The 20548-nt window shown below is 40.0% G+C and overlaps 1 protein-coding gene across 1 annotated transcript in view; it reads left to right on the top strand.

Moving 5' to 3' along the window:
- LOC106959964 (titin-like) overlaps positions 1-20548 on the top strand; it is a 159879-nt gene that overhangs the window by 53871 nt on the left and 85460 nt on the right. Inside the window, exons 66-109 of the mRNA XM_015052845.1 lie at positions 239-319; positions 440-707; positions 800-817; positions 1008-1217; positions 1449-1526; positions 1611-1637; positions 1819-1875; positions 1960-2004; positions 2740-2799; positions 2999-3061; positions 3409-3480; positions 3650-3721; positions 4197-4358; positions 4632-4721; positions 4883-4972; positions 5106-5195; positions 5369-6244; positions 7776-7853; positions 7974-8048; positions 8211-8282; positions 8467-8556; positions 8758-8829; positions 9017-9088; positions 9282-9353; positions 9555-9620; positions 9835-9897; positions 10032-10106; positions 10269-10358; positions 10681-10716; positions 10922-12895; positions 13387-13437; positions 14307-14705; positions 14786-15064; positions 15925-16194; positions 16281-16420; positions 16504-16630; positions 16780-17046; positions 17159-17425; positions 17663-17926; positions 18622-18761; positions 18851-18977; positions 19084-19350; positions 19648-19914; positions 20002-20268. Of these exons, the coding sequence (XP_014908331.1) occupies positions 239-319; positions 440-707; positions 800-817; positions 1008-1217; positions 1449-1526; positions 1611-1637; positions 1819-1875; positions 1960-2004; positions 2740-2799; positions 2999-3061; positions 3409-3480; positions 3650-3721; positions 4197-4358; positions 4632-4721; positions 4883-4972; positions 5106-5195; positions 5369-6244; positions 7776-7853; positions 7974-8048; positions 8211-8282; positions 8467-8556; positions 8758-8829; positions 9017-9088; positions 9282-9353; positions 9555-9620; positions 9835-9897; positions 10032-10106; positions 10269-10358; positions 10681-10716; positions 10922-12895; positions 13387-13437; positions 14307-14705; positions 14786-15064; positions 15925-16194; positions 16281-16420; positions 16504-16630; positions 16780-17046; positions 17159-17425; positions 17663-17926; positions 18622-18761; positions 18851-18977; positions 19084-19350; positions 19648-19914; positions 20002-20268 (8326 nt within the window). The remainder of the gene's footprint in view (positions 1-238; positions 320-439; positions 708-799; positions 818-1007; positions 1218-1448; positions 1527-1610; positions 1638-1818; positions 1876-1959; positions 2005-2739; positions 2800-2998; positions 3062-3408; positions 3481-3649; positions 3722-4196; positions 4359-4631; positions 4722-4882; positions 4973-5105; positions 5196-5368; positions 6245-7775; positions 7854-7973; positions 8049-8210; positions 8283-8466; positions 8557-8757; positions 8830-9016; positions 9089-9281; positions 9354-9554; positions 9621-9834; positions 9898-10031; positions 10107-10268; positions 10359-10680; positions 10717-10921; positions 12896-13386; positions 13438-14306; positions 14706-14785; positions 15065-15924; positions 16195-16280; positions 16421-16503; positions 16631-16779; positions 17047-17158; positions 17426-17662; positions 17927-18621; positions 18762-18850; positions 18978-19083; positions 19351-19647; positions 19915-20001; positions 20269-20548) is intronic.

Below are 20548 nucleotides of genomic sequence, written 5' to 3'. Positions count from 1 at the left end.
TTGATTATGTGTTTCATGTATTACCAGTCAGGAGGTATCTGAAGTATCTGTACCATTCAGGGTCACTACATCTCACAATAGTGTCTTTCTGAAGTGGTTTCAGCTGATGAAACTGTTGTTGCTGTTGTGGGAAACAATTTTTGTTGCAACAAAATAAATTGCGATGTTGCATATCTTTGATATTGACTACTGAAAGATTGTGAAGGTGTTGCATTAATAGCCTTATACCCTGTGGCAGGAGGTGGAACATGGTGGTCGGGTTGAAGAGGAGGACATGGCCAGACTGATCCAGCAGCTGGAGGGACGTGTCGACACAGAGGTAAACGCCAACACTTATTTTAGAGCAAATGGCTGTTTCACTCCACTACATGACCAAGGTTCCATGTAGATGAAAACCAATAATAAATAAAAATTATCATAATTGATGTTTTGTCCTTAGCCTGTGTCTGTGATGGAAGACATCTCTGACCAGACAACCACAGAGAACCAAACGGCAACGTTTGAGTGCGAGATCCAGATCAACTACCCAGAGATCTCTCTGACCTGGTACAAGGGAACGCAGAAACTGGAGAACAGTGATAAATACGAGATCAGCAGTGTGGGCAACCGCCACTACCTGAAGATTAAGAACTGCCAGGTCAAAGATGAGGGCAACTTCCGTGTGGTGTGTGGTCCTCACATCTCCAACGCCAAACTCACCGTAACAGGTAAGAGCGTTTTCCATGTCCTCTCCTTGCTGGAGCCCATTCTATGTGTTTGTAGTGTATCCTCATGCGCCGATACTTTATTTCCACATCAGGAGGTGATTGCAAACCAGGTGAGTCAAATACAACTAGACTAACCTCTTTAAATCTGCTGGATGTCCTGCAGTTTTTCTTTCTGTGTTGTCTTGTTTGTAGTATATTTTCCTTCAGAGAAGAAGAAAAGATCAAATGTGACACTTTGATAACTTCAGACAAAACACAACTCTTTAAAATTAAATGTCATCTTTAATTGTCTGATTTTAGCCGACCAAATTCAGTTTACTAAACGCATCCGAAACATCGAAGTCAGCGAACGTCACTCCGCCACCTTCGAGTGTGAGTTGTCCTTTGACAACGCAACCGTTTCGTGGTACAAAGACTCGTGGGAGCTCAAAGAAAGCCCCAAATATAACTTCAGGACAGAAGGCCGACGGCACTTTATGACGATCCGCAACGTGACAGCAGAGGATGAAGGTTTGTCAAAAAGATTTACCTTCTTTTTCCTCTGGAGGGACGTTTCTGACAAACAGAAATACAGAAGTTTCTTCTGTTCGTACCTACTCAATCAGAGCCAAGAGTTCTTATTTAACCCTGTTACAAAACACTGTAGAAAGTACGCAATCTCTATGCAGCATTAAACCAAAATTGTTTGAATCAGTTGTTGAACCTTAAATAAAACAGAACAATAATGTCTCCACCCGCCAGGCGTTTACTCCGTGATCGCTCGCCTGGAGCCAATGGGAGAAGCTCGAAGCACCGCCGAGCTTTACCTCTCAGGCAAAGGTCTGTTTTAGCCGACAGCAGCAGTCAGAGACGTTTACACCCATTCACAGATCTAATTACATCCGTCTACCTGTTTTTTCACAGACGTTGGTTTAGGAAAGGTTCCTCAGGGTGAGTAGTTTCAAAATAAACTCAGGTTTATTTTCACATCTTATATCTTGGTAAAGCTAATAATGCACAACCACACCATTCTGGTTATATAGTGGTATGAAAAAATGCGTTCTCCCACATTAAAAAAATAAAATCTAAGTTAACTTTAAATTTAATCACACTTTCATTAATGCACCTTCAGACATCCCAGATTCGTCAGTTCAGCTCCCAGACATGGGTTCCATGATCATTTCCCAAGGTGAGTCTGGGACAAATAGGAACATTTTTCACTTAGCGTCTGTTTCGCCTCCTTCATTCACCCTTTTTTTTTCTCTGCCAAAAGAATCCTCTGAATTTTATCACCACGAGGAACGATCTGAAGTCAAAGGTACAACAATAACGGAGCTTTAAATGAGCGCTACTGTTGTTTGAATCTATGAACCTTCATCAGTTCCATCAAAACATTTCATCGTTACATTTAACCATCAATATCATCGTCATCTCCATCATCTCCATCCTTTAACTTTCCTCCCAAATAACAGTGTGATCCTGATAAACTCCCAGATTATTAACTATTTCACTTCATCCTCATGTCTGAAGTGCCGTGGAATAAATTTAACTCGCAAATAAATAAATAAATAAATAAATAAATACATACATCTCGAATTTAACTGAGAACGATCTGTTGTGCAGAGGAGGATCATGGCTGAGTTAAAAAATCTGCAGATTAACCTCGATATTTGCAACACAAATGATTTCAGTTCAATTCGGTATCATTAATACAAAGCCCAGTCAGTAAAAAGATAATGAAGTACAAATCGGTAAAAAGAAATGATCAAGTATTAACTGTTGTCAGATAAATTTGGATTCATAAACGTAGTAATTTGAGGTTAAACATTAAAAATAAATTTGGTTGTGATTTTTTATACAATTATAGGGATTATTCAAAACTATTCAAAACTAAAATTTGAATCATAAAACCCAGAAATGCAAAAAAAAAAAAAAAAAATTAAATTAAATTAGTACAGAAACTTTTTGCCATGGTCCTCATCTGCACAGAAACGTCTCAGTGAACAAACCTGTGATCTGTAACAGCTGATTATCATTTAATGGTTTCCTGTAGAGTTTAAGAGTCTGACGGTTGAAGAAGAAACGGTTTCGGTTCTGTACTCCTCCGTCTCAGGTATCAGCGTTGTTCACTTCTTCATTTATACATCAGCTGTCTTTTGACTGTTTGTCTGTTTTCAACTGGTTTTGGCCTTCATGTGTCGTGCCATTCTGTTACTCTGTTGATTTCTTGATCATTAATGCCACCTTGTTATTAAAGCAGTGCTATAGTCAGGTCTTGTTTTCTGTCTAAGTTCCCTTTTCTCCTCTGCCAGAAGAGAAAAAAGCTGTGGAAGAGTATATTGGCCGGACTGAAGTCAGAGAGGAAATCACTTCAGGTATATCAGCTTTAAAGCTATTCTGCAATGAGCTCTGGCTGAACCAAAAAAACAGATCAAAAGCCGCTAACCCCAATGTTCACCTTATTAAACCCAGCTGCTGCTTGCAGAGGCTTTCCTTCTTCTGTAGATCTTAACTGTAGCTTTAACATCTGGTCTGTGGTGTTTGTGGTAGATCTTCAGTCTGTTTTTGTCTCCTCTTATCAATGTTTTGTTCTTCTTGACACGCTTCTCCTCTTACGCTCTTATTAACCCAAACTGAAGCTTTCTGCTCTGTAGACAGCAGAAAGCAGACTGCACAGCCTAACTGTCTGGCTTTTAATCCAAACTTTCTTGATCTTTTAAAGTTCATGAGGTTTACAGGAAGCCAGAAGAGAAACCCTCTGAGCGCGAAGCTCCACACCCACCTGCCGTCACAGGTATCTGTAAATACCAAACTCTTTATTCATCATTGTTGTATCTCATTTCTGTTCTGTGTTCTCATGTTGGTTTATGAGACTTCTTTAGTTGTTTGTGTGTACATGAAAAGATCTTCCTGTTGGTGTTTGTTGTGGTCAGAAAACTGAACTTCATAATAATGTCTTAAAGAACCTGAGGTAAAGAAGCCATGGCCTGATACTTTCACAACTCCTCAGCGAGAAGAACCGACAGTTCCACAAGGTAATGTTTATGACTGTGTTTTCTTATAACACTTCTTGTATCATGTCTGGGTGAGTCTTTATTGGCTCTAATTCTTCATTGTTGGGATAAAAATGGCTCAGAATACTCTTTAATTCTACAAACCTACCAGAAACACACCACATTTTAAACACAATAATTATAGACAAGATGATTAAACATAGGGAATTTCTTAAGTAAATGACTTCCAGCACTTTTGGAATTACTGATATATTTAATTTATTTAATTAAACGAGCCATACTTTTAGATGTTTTTCTTCTTGGCTCCTTGAATACATTTATTCATTGTTCTTCCGGTGCTTGAAGAGCATTGTGTTCTTGATATTGTCCATCAGTCAACTGTTTGTTTGTCTGTATTTCATGTGCTTGATCAATTGTCTTTTACTTCCTTCACTCTTTAAACTCTTGAATTAAGGGTATTTTTTGTGACTTAAGTGTTTCTTTGTTAAATCTGAAGTATTCACCGAACCAAAGCCTGAACCCAAGCCAAAAGAACCAGAAAAGGTTCCTCCAGAACCAAAACGACAGCTTCAGAAGCCAGAAGTACCTGAACCTAAAGTGACCGAAGCACCAGAAGTAAAACCTGCCAAGAAAACTCCTGCAGTTCCTGAACCGAGAGGTAAAGGAGTGAATGTTCGAGCAGAAAAACCACGTAACCCATGTCTTGTTTATTTTCATTTTGCTCTTAACATGATTTTGTGTTGAATATTATTTGCTGCTAACCTCTTGATTAGATCTTTAACATCTTCTCTAGTGTTGTCCTCACACGGGTTTTCAGATTTCAACAAAACAAAACTTCTTCCTCTCTTTGAGATACTCTCTTCTTGGTTTAAATAAAACTTTTATAATTAACTCTGTGTAAAGATGGGAATATTTTTAATGTTCTCTAAAGTCCCAGCTGTAACCAAACCAGCAGAGGCCAAAGTCCATCCAGTCACTGAGAGGATTGCTCCTCCAAAGACTGAGGAGATCTTGCCAAGAGGTACTGGAACCACAATGTTTTGTCCAGTTTGAATTTCTTATAAATGTGTTGAGATGGGAATCTTGTTTTGTGAAACTGGCTGTCCTGTTGGTGTCTCTGCTTAATGCACTCAACAGAGTGTACTACAGTCTTTAAAGCTGTTGTTTAAATGTTCTTTAAAGCACCAGTGCTACCAAAGGCAGAAGAACCTTTAGTCCAGCCATCAGCAGCTGTGGTTACACCATCAGCACCAGAACGCCGACCAGCTGAAGGTATTCATCTCCGACCTTTTCTTCTGCTGTTATCTCCTCTTGTGTTTAGGTCTTTGAATTCACTCGCTTAGAGTGTAATCTTTGACAGCCTTGATTGTTACGTTTGTACTAACCAAGAGAAATGTTCTTTAAGTAAAAGATGTAACCAGACCAGAGAAAGCAGTCGTCCAAACACCTGAATCTAAAATCCTTCCAGTCTGGACTGAAGCTGCTCCAGTTAAAGGTACTGCAGAGGTCATATAACAAACTGCTTGTTAAATGATCTGCTAGTTTTCTCTTTTACTCTCTTTTATGGTAGTTTCTCTGGTACGCATAGTCTTTCAAAATACTTAGCACTCGTAAGAGTGTGACTTAAACTCTTTAAAACATTTCTCTTGTAATTACTGTTCTTCTAAGTTACCTCAGAAAGGAAGGAGCTTGAAGTTACTGGAAAACCAGCCCCATTGGTTTCCAAGAGTGAGCCAGAGGTACTCGAGTTTACCCCTCAAACACAAGAAGAACCAAAGTTTGGAGAAAAAGCTAAGAAGGCTTTTGAAGAAGTGGAGAAGGTCATTAAGTTTCCTAAAACGGTTGATGAAGCCAAAATGCCAAGAGAAATTGAGAGGTTCCCTGATGCAACAAAATTGGTTCCAGAAACACAGAAAAAGATTCCAGAAAAAACAAAGATGATTACTGAATCACCAAAGGTGGTTTCTGAAGCACCATCCAAGGTTCCAGAAAAGTCAAAGGGGGAAATAAAGAGGGGTCAAGAGGTTCCCAAAAAGGTTCCAGAAACACAGACTAAGATTCCAGAAAAAACAAAGATGATTACTGAATCACCAAAGGTGGTTTCTGAAGCACCATCCAAGGTTCCAGAAAAGTCAAAAGGGGAAATAAAGATGGGTCAGGAAGTTCCCAAAAAGGTTCCAGAAAAAACAACGATGATTACTGAATCGCCAAAGGTGGTTTCTGAAGCACCATCCACTGTCCCAGAAAAGTCAGAAGAAGAGATAAGATGGGGTCAAGAGCTTCCCAAAAGGGTTCCAGAAACACAAAACATGGTTCCAGAAAAACCAAAAGAAAAGAAAGTTTTACAGGAACCAGAGAAGATTTTGATGGTTCCCAAAAAGGTTCCTGAAACACCAAAGAAAGTAATAGAGGAAATGAAGGTTAAGGAGCCACCAGCAGACCTAAGGAGTAAAACAGAAGCTCCACAGGTTGAAATAGTGAAGACCCCTCCAGGTTACAAAGCCCCACAGCAACAAGAGAAGGTTGAAAAACCTCAGCAACAAGGTAGATATGTCTACTTGAAGGTTTCAAAGATCTTATCAACTAATCTTTGCACATCTTGATCTTCTAATGTGTTATATCTTAAGGTTTCTTGTCAGAGGTTTGTTAAATTTGTGCTGCATCTTTTAGCTGTTATGTCTGTAAAGCTCATGGAAGTTATCAAAAACTAACCACACCCAGGCATAAGGTGTGAACAGTAACTAAAGACGTTGACCAAAAATGTTACCTGTTAGACTTAAGTGTAAATGCATAATCAGACATTAATATACTAATATCTATGTGTTTCTGTCCTGATCTTTTTTTATATGTTTGGTTCTTCTTGGCCACCGCTTCATGGTGCATTTCTTCAATCTTGGGTGACGTCTCCAAAAATATCAGTTCGTCTGGAGAATGACCTAAAACAACAAACTGTTGTGGTTGAAGACATTAAGAGGTTTGTTCCTGTAGAAAGTTTCACTCCAATAACTGTTGAACTCAAGCAAGAAGTTCAAAGATCTGAAAGAAGATCCAAACACGAGGAGTCAGTTGTAAGAGATGACAGAACTTTATATGGGAGGGAAGAACAAATGGAGGAAACAGAAGTTCCTACAACGTCCAGAGAAGATCATGAAGTGACAAAGTCTAAATATTTGAGGTACACTGAAGAATATGAGTATGAAAAACTGGAAGACGTTAAAGTTTCAAGGGAAATGAAAATTGAATCTGTGATCTCAGTTTCTCCACCTCTAACTGAAACTGAGCTTTCATCAAAAGAGCCCAGAACCCAACCTGCAGTTACTCCAACAGACATAGACGTTTCTCTAGTTAAAGATGATGTTTCATTTAGCTTTTATTCAGGTACAGAGGATAGAAAAGACACTTTTATTTTAGCAAAGCATCTAGAAACCAAAGAAGAAATTACAAAGAAGTATGATGAATCTCTTTCCGAAATTGAGAAAGTACCTACAGAGAAAGTACCTACAGAGAAAGTACCAACAGAGAAATCTCAAGCTGGACCGGTGAAGACATTTCGAGTCCCTGAGCATCAAAGTCTGTCATCTACAAAGCCATCACATCCAAAATCAAAAGAAATCTTTTTTGAGACTGATTATTCAGAAGAAGCTACAACCACTGAAAGAAAAACTCAAAGAAGAGAAGATATGAAAGAGGAAAACCTTACACAGAAGACTCTGCAACCTCTTGAGAAAGGTATTCTTGTAAATTTGATCGCTTAAGATCAAACTCTTGAAATATATTTGTTATATTTAGCCTAGTCCAGCATAATGTTGGCAGGGAACCTGTTACACTAATCTAACCTTGAAAAGATTAGATTAGTTTGTGTGTCCTGTTTTTTGTGTGTCCTGTTTTTGTATTGTTGAGAATGTATGTCTTGGGAAAAACTCTTTTTTGTTTAAATCTTTAGTTTTTCTTTTTTATTTTACACATTCTTGCTGGTGCAGATTGGACTTTCTAATATCTGCACCAGCTCCTTGTCTTAGTCCTTTGTGAACATAATGATGCCTTAGTTGTGATCTTGGTATCTTTTATTTCAAAGTGTCGCCTCCTGAAGTGAAGAAACCTTCTGCACCAGCACCAAAGCCTTCATATCCTCCAAAGGTTATACCTCCTGCAGGTAGTTCAATTGGTTCTTGCTGGCATTTATGAGTCAGCCATGTTTGTCTTGTATGTGCTTGTATAAGCTTAATGTTTTCTTGATCATGACTTGGGCATATTCCCAAATTATCTCCTTCAGAGGAGAAGAAACCTTCTGAGCCAGAACCAAAGTCGACACATCCTCCTCCTCCCCCTGAAGTTACTGCTCCTGCAGGTAGTGCTTCATTTATGTTTTTCTTGATGGCATCCATGAGTCAGCCATGTTTGTCTGTATGTCCAATTGTGTTGATGCCATCACTTAACCTGTTTGATGATGGCCAAGCTTAATGTTTTCTTGATCGTGATGATCATGACATTCCCAAATTATCTCCTTCAGAGGAGAAGAAACCTTCTGCACCAGAACCAAAGCCTTCACCTCCTCCTCCTCCTAAAGTTACTCCTCCCATAGGTTGGTTGGTTCACGTGTTTCTTGCTGGCATTCATGAGTCAGCCATGTTTGTTTTCATGTCCCTGCCGTCTCTTAATTAATGTCCATGGATTATCATGTTTTAAGTTGTGCCAGTACATGATGTCCAAGATTAGTGTTTTCTAGATCATAATGGGTTGGTTTATTCCCAAATTATTTCCTCCAGAGGAGAAGAAACCTTCTGCACCAGAACCAAAGCCCTCACCTCCTCCTCCTCCTTCTCCTTCTTCTCCTCCTAAAGTTACTCCTTCTACAGGTAGTCTAATTTCTTCATGTGTTCATTTTTCTTGCTGGCATTCATGAGTCAGCCATGTTTGTCTTCATGTCAATTTATGTTGATACCAGATACCATCTCCTAACACGTGCTCTAATTGTCGAGTTTAAGTTGTGCCAGTTTGTGCTTTCCAAACGTTTTCTTAATGATGACTCGGGTGTATCCCCAAACTATCTCCTTCAGAGGAGAAGAAACCTTCTGCACCAGAACCAAAGCCCTCACCTCCTCCTCCTCCTAAAGTTACTCCTCCTGCAGGTAGTCTGATTTGTTGGTGTCTTTCTTCTTGTTGACATCATGAGTCAGCCATGTTTGTCTTTATGTCCATTTATGTTGATACCATCTCTTAACATGTCTTTGGATTGTTAAGTTGTGCCAGTACAGGCTTTCCAGGCTTAATGTTTTCTTGATCATAATGGGTCTACTCCCAAATTATCTCCTTCAGTGGAGAAGAAACCTTCTGCACCAGAACCAAAGCCCTCACCTCCTGCTCCACCTAAAGTTACTCCTTCTGCAGGTAGTTTAATTTGTTCATGTGTTTCTTCTTGCTGACATCACGAGTCAGCCATGTTTGTTTTTATGTCAATTTATGTTGATATCATTTCTTAACATGTCTGCAGGTTGTCTTTTAAGTTGTGCCACTATGTGCTTTTCAAGCTTAGTTTGTTCTTGACCATGACTTGGGTGTATTCCCAAATTATCTCCTTCAGAGAAGAAAGCAGCACCAGAACCAAAGCCTTCACCACCTGCTCCTCCTCCTCCTCAGAAGGTTACTCCTGCAGGTAGTCTGATTGGTTTATGTGTTCATCTTCTTTGCTGACCTTAAAGGTCATCCATGTTTGTCTTTATATAAGTTGGTGTTGACACTGTCTCTTAACTTGTCGAGTATTTTTTCATGTTTTTAGTGGTTCCAGTATTTTCTTTACAATCTTAATGGTATTTTCATTATGATCTGGATGTAATCCCAAATGATCTCCCCCCAGAGGGGAAGAAACCATCACCAGAGCCAAAGCCCTCTGTTCCTCCTCAAAAAGTTTCTCCTCCTGCAGGTACTTTTTTTCTCTCTTAACATTTTATGTTGTCTGCTTTTTTATGTGTCTGGTTCGTTTCTTGGGTGGAGGATAAACAAGACTCCTGTTTTTCTTTGTTTTCGTTGTATTTGTTGTCTTATCTTATGCAACTTTTCACTGCTTTTGTCAGTGTCCTTGTAGCCTTGCTATTGTCCTGGTCGTGATCTTGCATCTTATTTATTATTTCCTCCAGAGGAGAAGAAACCATCTGTATCTGAACCAGCAGCTCCGTCACCCAAAGTTGCTCCTCCTGCAGGTAGTTTATTCAGTCTTGGGTCTCTGAACTGTTTTCTTAACTCTTGATATGTCAGCTTTTGTAATGTGTTGTCACCTTTACATCTATTGTTATGTTGGTCTTTACGTTTTTTTGTGGTATCTTGTGCTCTCAAGTGTCTCCTCCAGAAGAAAAGAAACTGCCTCCAGTATCAAGAGAACAACCAGCAGAAAAAGTAGTTTCTCCAGAAGGTAGTTTCTTCTGTTTGTCATTCTTATCTTTGTTTCTCTTCATCCTAAGTCAAATCTGTTGGTCATAGCAGCAGTGACATCTTTAAGATTGTCTGTTTTATTCAGTTGTTGTTTATTGAGTGGATCATTGTCAGTGATTTAATTGAGTTGGCGTTCTTGTAGCTCCAGTTGCACCAGTGGAGAAGAAACCTTCTGAGCCCGGTGTAAAGGCTGAACCTACCACCGTTTCTGAAAGAATTTCTCCTCCTGAAGGTAAAATTTCTTTTCTTCATCTTCATTTATCTGTGTTTGACTTTTTCCTCCTTTGATTCTGAAAATGTCAATGTTTGATTTGTTTACTTTAATGTCTTTACTGTTTGATGTTGTCAGCACAACTTTTTTAGTCTTTCACATCTTAAATATCTGTTTTATGAGACCAATTTATGTAATAAACAGTGCATTTATATTACAGCAAAAAAGGATGTTCAGTGGACCAAATCTGAGATTGTTTTTGTCTTCCTCTGTCTTTGGCTTTAAATGTGGCTTTTGTTTGTGCAGTGTTTGCTTATAATTGGTCTTGTTTAAATTTTTGCAGACAAGGAACCAGTTTCAGCTCCTGGACCAACTAAAGGTATAAAAAAGTGGATTTATCTTAACAGTAAAACCACTTAACTTGTTATTTTAAAGGTTTTACTCATAAACCTTTAAAAATAATCTTTTCAGTGTTGTTGTGATGTGTGATGTTTGTGTTGTAAAAAACAAATGTTTCATCCAAAGGATGTTTCTGTGTTTAAATGTGAGTGTCATAAAAGATGTTTTTACTCCCTCAACCACAGTGCCAACTCTTAAGCAAAAGGGTAAAATTCCCATTGAGGAGGAGAAAACTACCGAGGTTCCTAAACTAAAGAGTAAAATGACCATAAAACCCAAAGAGAAAGAGCCAGAAATGGAGACCATTCAGTTGAAGAAGGCTCCGGTAAAATCTCCAGAGCCCGAGAAACAGGTTATAACTCATAAAGCAGAAATGATAAGACACCATGATCCAGAACTATCAGTGCGAGGACTCCATGATAGAGAAGAGCGGGAGATCATAACCCTTGGAAGAACTGAACGAGTCTTTATAGCAGAACAGGAAACAATTCAACTGAGTCAAATTGAGGAGACTGAAACAATTAAAATTGTCCAAACAACAGAGAAAGAAGTTTGGACAAGAACCACAAAACCCAAGAAAGAAGAGGAACCCGAGGTTCCCAGTGTAGATAAGAAGAAAATAAAGAAACTACCGAAGACAGAGGAGCAACAAGAATCTGTGAAACTAAAACCATTTGAAAAGCCTGGAAAGTTAGAACAAGAGCAAGAGCAGATCAAACTGAAACAGGTTCCAAGTAAGCCTAAAGAACTTGAAAAGGAAATTTCAAAGGATAAAACTGAAACGACAAAACAACGTGACACAGAACCGAGAGTCCAGAAACCTCAAGAGAGAGAAGATCGAGAGATAATCCCACATGGAAGACCTGAAAGAGTCTCCGTTCTTGCCGAGGAGCCATCTAAAGCTGGTCAAACAGAAAAACCTGAACAGCCAGAGGAAGACGAGAAATCTAAGTGGACGAGAACCACAAAGGCACCAAAGGAAGGAGACACGGAGCCAGATGTATCGAAGAAGAAAATCAAGAAATTACCAAAGAAAGATGAAGAACCAGAAGTTGTGACATTGAAACCTTTTGAAAAACCCACAAAACAAGAAGCATCAGAACAAGCAAACACTAGAGATGAAGGTCGGGCAAAGACAGATACTGAGCGCTCTCCTTTTAAATTGGGTGAGATGTTGCTCAAAGATAAACCTACATCAGCTCTCAAAGACAAAGAAGACAAAGATGTTTCTTTGACAAGTTCTGACACAAGTCTAGATATTATCAAATCCCAACCAGAACCACCACAAAAGAAAAAGGTTGATCAAGTACCTAAGGATGAAGAAACTACAGCAGCAGATAAACCTAAAGTTAAACCTAAAGTGATTCCCAAACCAGAGGAAAAGGAAGAGCAGGTTGTGTTGAAGCCTTTCACCAAAGTCACTAAGCCAGAAAAAGTCCCTGATGAAGAGATAAAGAAGCCCGTAGACACAAAGGTTCCAGACAAGACAACCAAAGACATGAAAGATACAGAGAAACAGAAACCTGTGAAGAAGGAGGAACCGTCTGTTCCAGCCAAGAAACCAAGTCCTACAGGTCTTAAAGAGAAGATCTCACCTACTGAAGCAGAGAAGGTCCCAGCAAAACCATCCGATGTGTTAAAGAAAGATGTTGAACTCAAAAAGACTCCTTCTCCCACGGTCAGTACAGAGAAAGCAGAAGACAAAAAGCCCACAAAGCCTGTTGAGGAGCCGAAGACGGCTGAGCTAAAAAAGACTCCACCGTCTAAAGTGGAGAAGCAGAAAGACGTGGAGAAAGTTCCAGCTGAGAGAAAGCCAAGTTCTGAAAAAGTCAAAGAGATCCCTAAAGCTGTTTCCCCCAAAGACTCAGTTGAAGCCATAACACTCAAAAAAGTTCCCAAGAAGCCATCAGAAGACAAGGTCTCAGAATCAGAAAAGCCTGATAAAGGTCGGATCCCCCTTTCAAAAGAGATTTCTCCTGGAGCTGTGCAAATGAAGAGGGTGACAACTCAGCCTGAGGAGGAGGTCTTTGAAAATGAGCCTGACGAAGGCGAGGTTGAGGAGGAATCCTGGGGCTGGGATCTTGTTCCCTCAGAGGACTGGCAAGGTGAAGAGGTGGATGGGGCCGTTGAGACTCCGGGTATGCCTGGTGCCAGACGAGGTGAGACGAGCGAACTCTTCCAGCTGATTCTGGAGCCCCTTCATCCCATCCCAGATCTCTCATCTAATCCTCATCACATCTTCTTTGATCACTTTATCCATTTTCTTCATCTCATGCTGATGAATTCATCTGTGTGTATGTCAGTTGTGTCGATCCATCATCCCATCTGCTGTATTGTTTCCATCTTTTCATTCATCATATCCAGTCTTCCCAATTGCAGAACAGATATTTGTCTGTTTGTCTTCGCTGCTGTGGATTTCACTTGTCTTTGTTGTCTAAGCAAATGTCCTTTCAATCATCTCATCATCTCAGTATGTTTCCATTTCATCTTCCAGGTCTTTCAAGTGTCTGTTCATATGTGACGTCTCATATTCCCATGTTTGCTCTTGGAAATACTTTCATGTTTTTTCTTTGGCGTCTGCTGGAACTGTACTCTCCAATAGGAGATCAAAGAAATGGTCTTAAAACTTGTCTTATTGTTTCTTGTTCAGATGGGAAACCAAGTGACGAGCCTCCGAAAGGCAGAGGCAGAGGATTTGGGGGTGAGGATTTTACTGATAAAAACCCCACTGGTGCAAAAAACAGCATGAGCTGATGTCTGGAGCAAATTGTCTTTGTTCCCTCTGCTATCGTTAACCAGTTTGGTGTTTTGTCTCAGTCATTGTGTCTAATAATTATCGCTTTCTGATGATAAGAAAAATGGCTGGAAATTAAACTAGCTTTTCTTCATATGCAAATCAGTCAGACAGGGAAAAATCTGCAGCACATACTTGTTAGGGTATTGACAGATGATGACTGATGATGAACGACTGCTGGTGTTGACAGGTAAAATAATTTAAAATGAAAAAAACTGCAATGAATCCAAAGTACTCTGTAGCTAAAGGTAAGTAAATGAGTGCATATTCAGGTGGACATTTTAAGATTTCCTTCATCTAGTGGCTTCACCTTTCATTTAAGGAAGACAATGCATGGAAATCAGCTGTTAGGTGAACTTCCTTTAATATTTTTGCTATCTTTGTGCTTTGGTTGACCTGGTTCTGTCATTCATTCTGTGTTTGGACTCTTCTCTAAATTCTGGTTGTCATAACTGATCCTGCTTCATCTTAAGTCTTAACAAGAACTTTTCTGTGTTCTTCTAACAGTAGGACTTTAAACCTACAACTTATTTTATGTCTGAAAAATGACTTTGTGTCAAATGTTTTGTCTTGTTCTCTTTCGTATACTGAAACTAATTAATTCTGCTTCATCTTAAGTCTTAACAAAACTTTTTGTGCTCTTCTAACAGCAGAACTTAAAACCTACAACACATTTTATGTCTGAAACATGACTTTGTGTGAAATGCTTTGCTTCGTTCTTCATCCACTCCAACACCTGAAACTAACTGAGTAAGTTTTTATTTCTGATTCTGCAGCAAGACAAACTCCCTCTCCTGGTGATGGGGGAAGGGGTCGGGGCATGAAACCCGGTGGAAAAGGTCCAACACCACCAGAGGAACCGTTTGCAGGCTTCAAGCTCAAACCTGTGGCTTTGAAGTTTGTGAAGAAGATTCAAGATATTGTGCTGCAGGAGGCCGAGTCCATCGGCTCCTCGGCCGTGTTTGAGTGTGAGGTCACACCCTCTACGGCCGTCACCTCCTGGATGAAGGATGACAGTAACCTGCGTGAGAGTCCCAAGCATAAGTTCACCTCTGATGGCAAAGATCGGAAGCTGCACATCATTGATGTCCAGCTGTCCGACACTGGAGAATACACCTGTGTGGCCAAGAATGCTGGAAAGGAGATTACCTGCACTGCTAAGCTCATAGTTGAAGGTAAGCTAAAACCTGTTCAAACTCGGGTAGCTTGAAGAACTTGCCCTCATTGCATTGGAAACACTTTCCTCTCTCCACAGAGCTCCCTGTAAAATGGCTGAAGGAGTTGGAACCTGAGACCTCATGCATGAAAGGTCAACCAATGTACCTGATCTGTGAACTGAACAAAGAAAGAGACGTGGTGTGGAAGCGGAACGGAGAGCTTCTGAAGAAAAAGGCTGGAAAAGTGGCCATTAATGTGATCGGTATGCAGCACGCTGTGACCATCCAGAACGTCACTGATGAGGATGCAGGCCTCTACACCTGTGAAGTAGATGGTCAGGCAGACGTCAAAACCTCAACCACCGTCAAAGTGATTGGTGAGCAATCAGCAGCATGAAGGAATCATCAGACACAAACACATCAACTGCAGACAATGTTGTTACCGAACTAATCAGACGATTTGTGTTTGCAGGTAATCTTCCATACACTAACATGACAGTTGTAGGAGAAATATATCATTTACTGTAGAAGGCTGGTGGTTAAAGTATTGGACAAAAAAAACCTACATACAAACAAGCATGCAAAATCCAAGAGATTTCTGTCTTTATAATAAGATTGTAAAGAGACTGAAACCAGAAAAAGTAAAAAATCTAATCAACCAATCACAAACCTCCAGTTCTTGGTACTCAAAGTTTTACTAGAAAGGTTGCTGCATACATTACCAGATCGTTATTTCTCTCCATACAAATTGAATGTAGGTGAAATGCAAGAACCGTTTGGTATAAAAAGAAGGAAAAGCAGCTTGTCTGTGAATGAAAGAGAAATCTTGATCTAAACTAATCCCAGAAGCACTAAAATATAAAACATTGTATTTTAACCATTCTTTGTAGTTTTAGAGACAAAAATGTCCTCTGTGTTTCCTGAATTCAGTATTTGAAATTACAGGTCAAATAGGTTACTAAACTTTCCAAGACAGAACTTTAATTTCTGTGAATAATTAGTGTTTTTTCAGGTTTCACACAACAAACCTGGACGTCGTCAGCATACCAAGGAATGGCAGTAATTATTCCAGATGATTTTAAAAACTGGACACACAACACAAAAACAACTTATCCAACATGGTTATCTGAAACCCAATATGTTCAAGTCTCTGTAATACATGTTTAAAATGTCTTTTTAAATGTGGGCGTTTTTAGGTATGACCTATCTTCCTATAAGGTGACCCTTCCCTTTGCAGAAACCATCAAAGACTGGCTGGTGAAGCCTCTGAGGGACCAGCATGTGAAACCAAAGTCCAAGGCCACATTCAAATGCGAGCTGTTCAAAGACACTCCCAACTGGAAATGGTACAAAGGCGAGAACGAACTCGCTCCTTCTGACAAAGTTGAGATCGACAAAGATGGAAAGGACATGAAGCTCACCATCAACAACTGCCAACCTGACGACGTGTCAGATTACACCATCGAAGTTGAAAATCGAAGATACACAGCCAAGCTCACACTGGGAGGTTTGTTCATGGAATCAACATTCGAACAGTTTGAAAGTTGTGAATGAACGGTTTTGTTGAACATTTAAAAACTTCTACATCTTCAGAGCGTGAAGCAGAGGTCCTGAAGCCTCTTGCCAGTGTTGAGGTGGTTGAGAAGGAGGAAGCTCACTTCGATACTGAAATATCTGAGCATGATGTTCCTGGTGAATGGAAACTCAGAGGCCAGGTGTTGACCAGGTCTCCGGTACGTTATTTGAAAAAGGTTATGTTGTTGCTTTCAATAAAAAGCTCTCCAGGATTTTTGATGTACCTACTTTATTTTCTCAGACATGTGACATTAAAGCAGAGGCCGGAAAGCGCTTCCTTACACTGAAGAACGTGCAGCTGGATCAGGCTGGAGAAGTGTCGTACCAGGCTCTGAACGCTGTCACCAGTGCCATGCTCACCGTTAAAGGTACAAACCCGTCTCAGACACACTGACTCGGTTTGTCTATGTTTGTTTCAAGTCCCTGCATCTATTTGTCTTGTGGAATGGAGGCACTGCTGGAAAACCGTCTGTGTTTTGCTTTTGTCAATAATGGCTAAATTATTCGCATCTCCCAGAGATCGAAATGGGCTTTGTTGAAACGCTGAAGGATGTGTCTGTGCCCGAAAAGAAACAGGCTAAGTTTGAATGCACCATCACTAAGGATATACCAAAGGTCATGTGGTTTAAGGGGGTGGAAATCATCACCCCCAGCCCCAAATATGAAATAATTGATGATGGGAAGAAACACATGCTGATTGTAAACAGCTGTGAGTTTGATGATGAGTCTCAGTATTCGATAGAGGTATTGGACAAAAGGTCAACGGCTCAGCTGACGGTGGAAGGTAAGAACGGCCATGCTTCGTGTCTCTGTGTGCTCATTCCATGTTTGTGGCTTCAAAGTGTTGGATGGCATCAAACGCTCCTGTCTGTGTGCACTGACCTGCTGTATTCCAGGCATGAGGCTCAAATTTGTGCAGCAACTTAAGGACCAAACGATCAAAGAAGGTAACTCGGTGCGCTTTGATATCGAGTTGACTCACGAGAACGTGCCGGTGGTTTGGTACCGAAACGAAGTCAAACTCCACGTGAGTCGAACGGTGCTTATGCACGTGGAAGGAAGGAGACACACTCTAGAAATGAGGAGTTTGAGTCTAGATGATACCTGCCAGATAAAGGCAGAAGCCAAGGGAATTTACTCCTCAGCCAAACTGACAGTCATAGGTAACAGCATGCTCTCCTTTACCGGGTTTTCTCTCACTGCCTTTTATGTTACTGTTTATCAGATATGAGATACACAAGTCTGTTTTGAGTGATTGATGTCTAAATATGAAATTTTCTCACAGGAAACAAAATTTATAATAATGACAAAATCCAAAATCTTTAAAATATTATCAAATAAGTGTTCCGTTAACTAACACGATAAAAAGGTGTTAACAAACTGTTCAATATGCTCGTCAGAGGGAGACGCCATCTTCCTGGTGAAGCTGCGGGATTACACCGCCACCGAGAAAGACGAGGTGTCACTAGACTGCGAGCTCAGCAAAGACGTTCCTGTGGTCTGGTATCACAATGAGAAGGAAGTCGTTAACTCCAAGCTGGTGGTCATGAAGTCAGAAGGCACCCGCAGGTCTCTGGTCCTGAAGAAAGTGGCGCAAAACGATCAAGGAAAATACGTATGTGACTGTGGAACAGACAAAACATCAGCCAACATAATGATTGAAGGTAAAGGAGGAGCTGCTTTCTGCTCTGATTCATTAAAGAGAAAGAGCATGATCTGATATTTGAATAAGAATATCTTTACAAACCATTATAGTTAATATTTTCTGTTGTATTTTAGACACATGATCTAAAATCTGTGAAAACACAGCAAAAAATAATTGGAAATGATTCATATTAACACGTTTAACCCTAAGTACCTGTATCCAGAAAAAACAACAACAAATAATTCTAATTATAGAGAAAATGATAAAAATATATCTAATTTCAGGATAAGTTTTTTTTATTTTTACAGTTTTCTTCTATTTGCATCAATATTTCTAGTTCTTGTTTAGTTTATAGCAAAGTTTTTGCTGTGTTGTCACTCACTACTTTTTATACTCCTTTTTTACTGTCGCTGGTTTTTGGCTTATCCAGACGATTTGCAATACTAGCTGGTAATTACACAGGTGTTGCATTTGTAAATGTGTAATATAAGGTAATGGTTACATATTTATTATCACAAGTTAAATTTCTTATAACTATTTTTATTTTTACAAACCATTAATAAATATGGTATGAAAAGACTGACTTCTAAATTAAAGATGCAACAAGCAGATCACTTTTAAAAAATAAAAATGTAGAAAAAACTGAACAAATTAAATTAGCAACCTCTCCTTCCTGTTTTATTTAGTTTTCTCTGTAACTTTCCTCCCTATCAGCACGTGACGTTAAGGTTGTGCGGCCGATCTACGGCGTGGAGCTGTTTGATGGCGAGACGGCTCGTTTCGAGGTTGAGATCTCTGAGGACGACGTCCACGGCCAGTGGAAGCTGAACGGAGAAGCGCTCAATCCTTCCTCAGTGAGCATCACTGCCGTTTCATCGCCTCAGATGTTTTAAAATCTCCCAGATCCCGTCTTGACCTCAGTTAAACCCTTTTCATTTGACAGGATGTGGACATCATTGAGGAAGGAGGCAAACACACCCTGATCCTGTACAACTGTAAGGTGTCCATGACCGGAGAGGTGTCTTACTCTGCTGCCAATGCCAAATGCTCCGCCAACTTGAAGGTCAAAGGTAAAATAAACTCACATGTTTTTCTGATCCACTTTATTTGTTCCATTTTCCATGACCTAAAAACAAAACCTTTACTCAAACATTGACTCTCTGCGTTTTCCCGCAGAACTTCCTCTGAACTTCCTGACCCCCCTGAGCGACGTTCAGGTGTATGAGAAGGATGAGGCCCGGTTCGAGTTGGAGGTGTCGAGACCTCCAAAGAGCTTCCGCTGGCTCAAAGGCTCCCAGGAGCTGACAGGCGACGACAAGTACGAGATGATTCAGGAGGGCAATATGTACGTTCTGGTGATCCGATCGGCGGCGTTTGACGATGAGGCCAAGTACATGTTTGAGGCAGAGGACAAGAGGACCACCGGCAAACTCGTTATTCAGGGTAATCGTGACATGTTGGACCATTTAACTAAATGAAGCTTAATTAGCCTTAATAATTATTTTGTAGCAATTACTGCCATAAAAAAGTTAGGATAAAGGTATTTGAATATAATTTTTGGGGAATAGATTGTGTGGTTTTGACTACATATCACTGAAGTCAAAGTGACACAAACACAAATATTATTTTTAAGATAAAAATCATGACCCGCTAAATAAATCTATTTAGCGTTCAACTTTTGGCGTTTTAGAAATAAAATTATGAACATCCCACTAATAAACAGTTGCTATTTTTTTTCAGGTATTCGCCTGGAGTTTGTCAAGCCCATTAAGGACGTAACAGTGAAAGAGAGAGAAACTGCAGAGTTCAGCGTTGAACTGTCTCATGAAAACATCTCGGTGGTTTGGTACAAAAACGACGTCCGGCTGCTTCCCAGTAAGGTGGTCCATATGTCGGATCACGGAAAAGTCCACACTCTGGCCTTCAAGGAGGTGACGATCGACGACACCTCTATGATCAAGGTGGAGGGCATGGACAAGAGCATGACAGCCATGCTCACTGTCGTCGGTCAGTGTCACAAAAAACATTTTCCCATCTTTGATTCAATGGAAATGACTAATTTAAATAAGTGTTTCACTTTTTGTGTGTGTGCAGAGGGTGACTTGTACTTCACCACCAAGCTGCAGAACTACACTGCTGTGGAGAAGGACGAGGTGAAGCTGGTCTGTGAACTTAGCAAGGCTGTTGCTGATGTGAAATGGTTTAAGGACGGGAAGGAGATCACTCCGTCCAAGAACATCGCCATCACCACGGATGGAAAGAAGAGAATCCTGATGGTCCGGAAGGCAGAGAAGGCCAACATCGGAGAGTATACCTGCGACTGTGGCTCAGACAAAACCACAGCAACCCTCAACATTGAAGGTAGCACTCAAAGTCTATAAATTATCAACTTTAAATGAATTTCTAATAAAAGTGTGTCTGAAAACTAGATATTTTGCTAAGAAAAATACAAATAGAGTAAGTGTAGGCTTATTGATAATATTTCAAAAAATCCCTGCATCTTTCAAAGATGATCCTAAATGTTTAATCAGTCATTTTTAGGTTGCCACCTCATAGTAGTTGAGTTAAATTAGCCTATTGGAGAACTTTCTGCTTAAGTTGCTGAAAGGAGAAAATGTCCTTACTGTGATTCTAAGAGACA

This window comes from Poecilia latipinna, unplaced genomic scaffold (assembly GCF_001443285.1).
Source record: "Poecilia latipinna isolate Pla-1442-1.1 unplaced genomic scaffold, P_latipinna-1.0 Scaffold1139, whole genome shotgun sequence".
NCBI lineage: Eukaryota > Metazoa > Chordata > Actinopteri > Cyprinodontiformes > Poeciliidae > Poecilia > Poecilia latipinna.
This window is presented reverse-complemented; position numbering and strand designations above follow the sequence as displayed.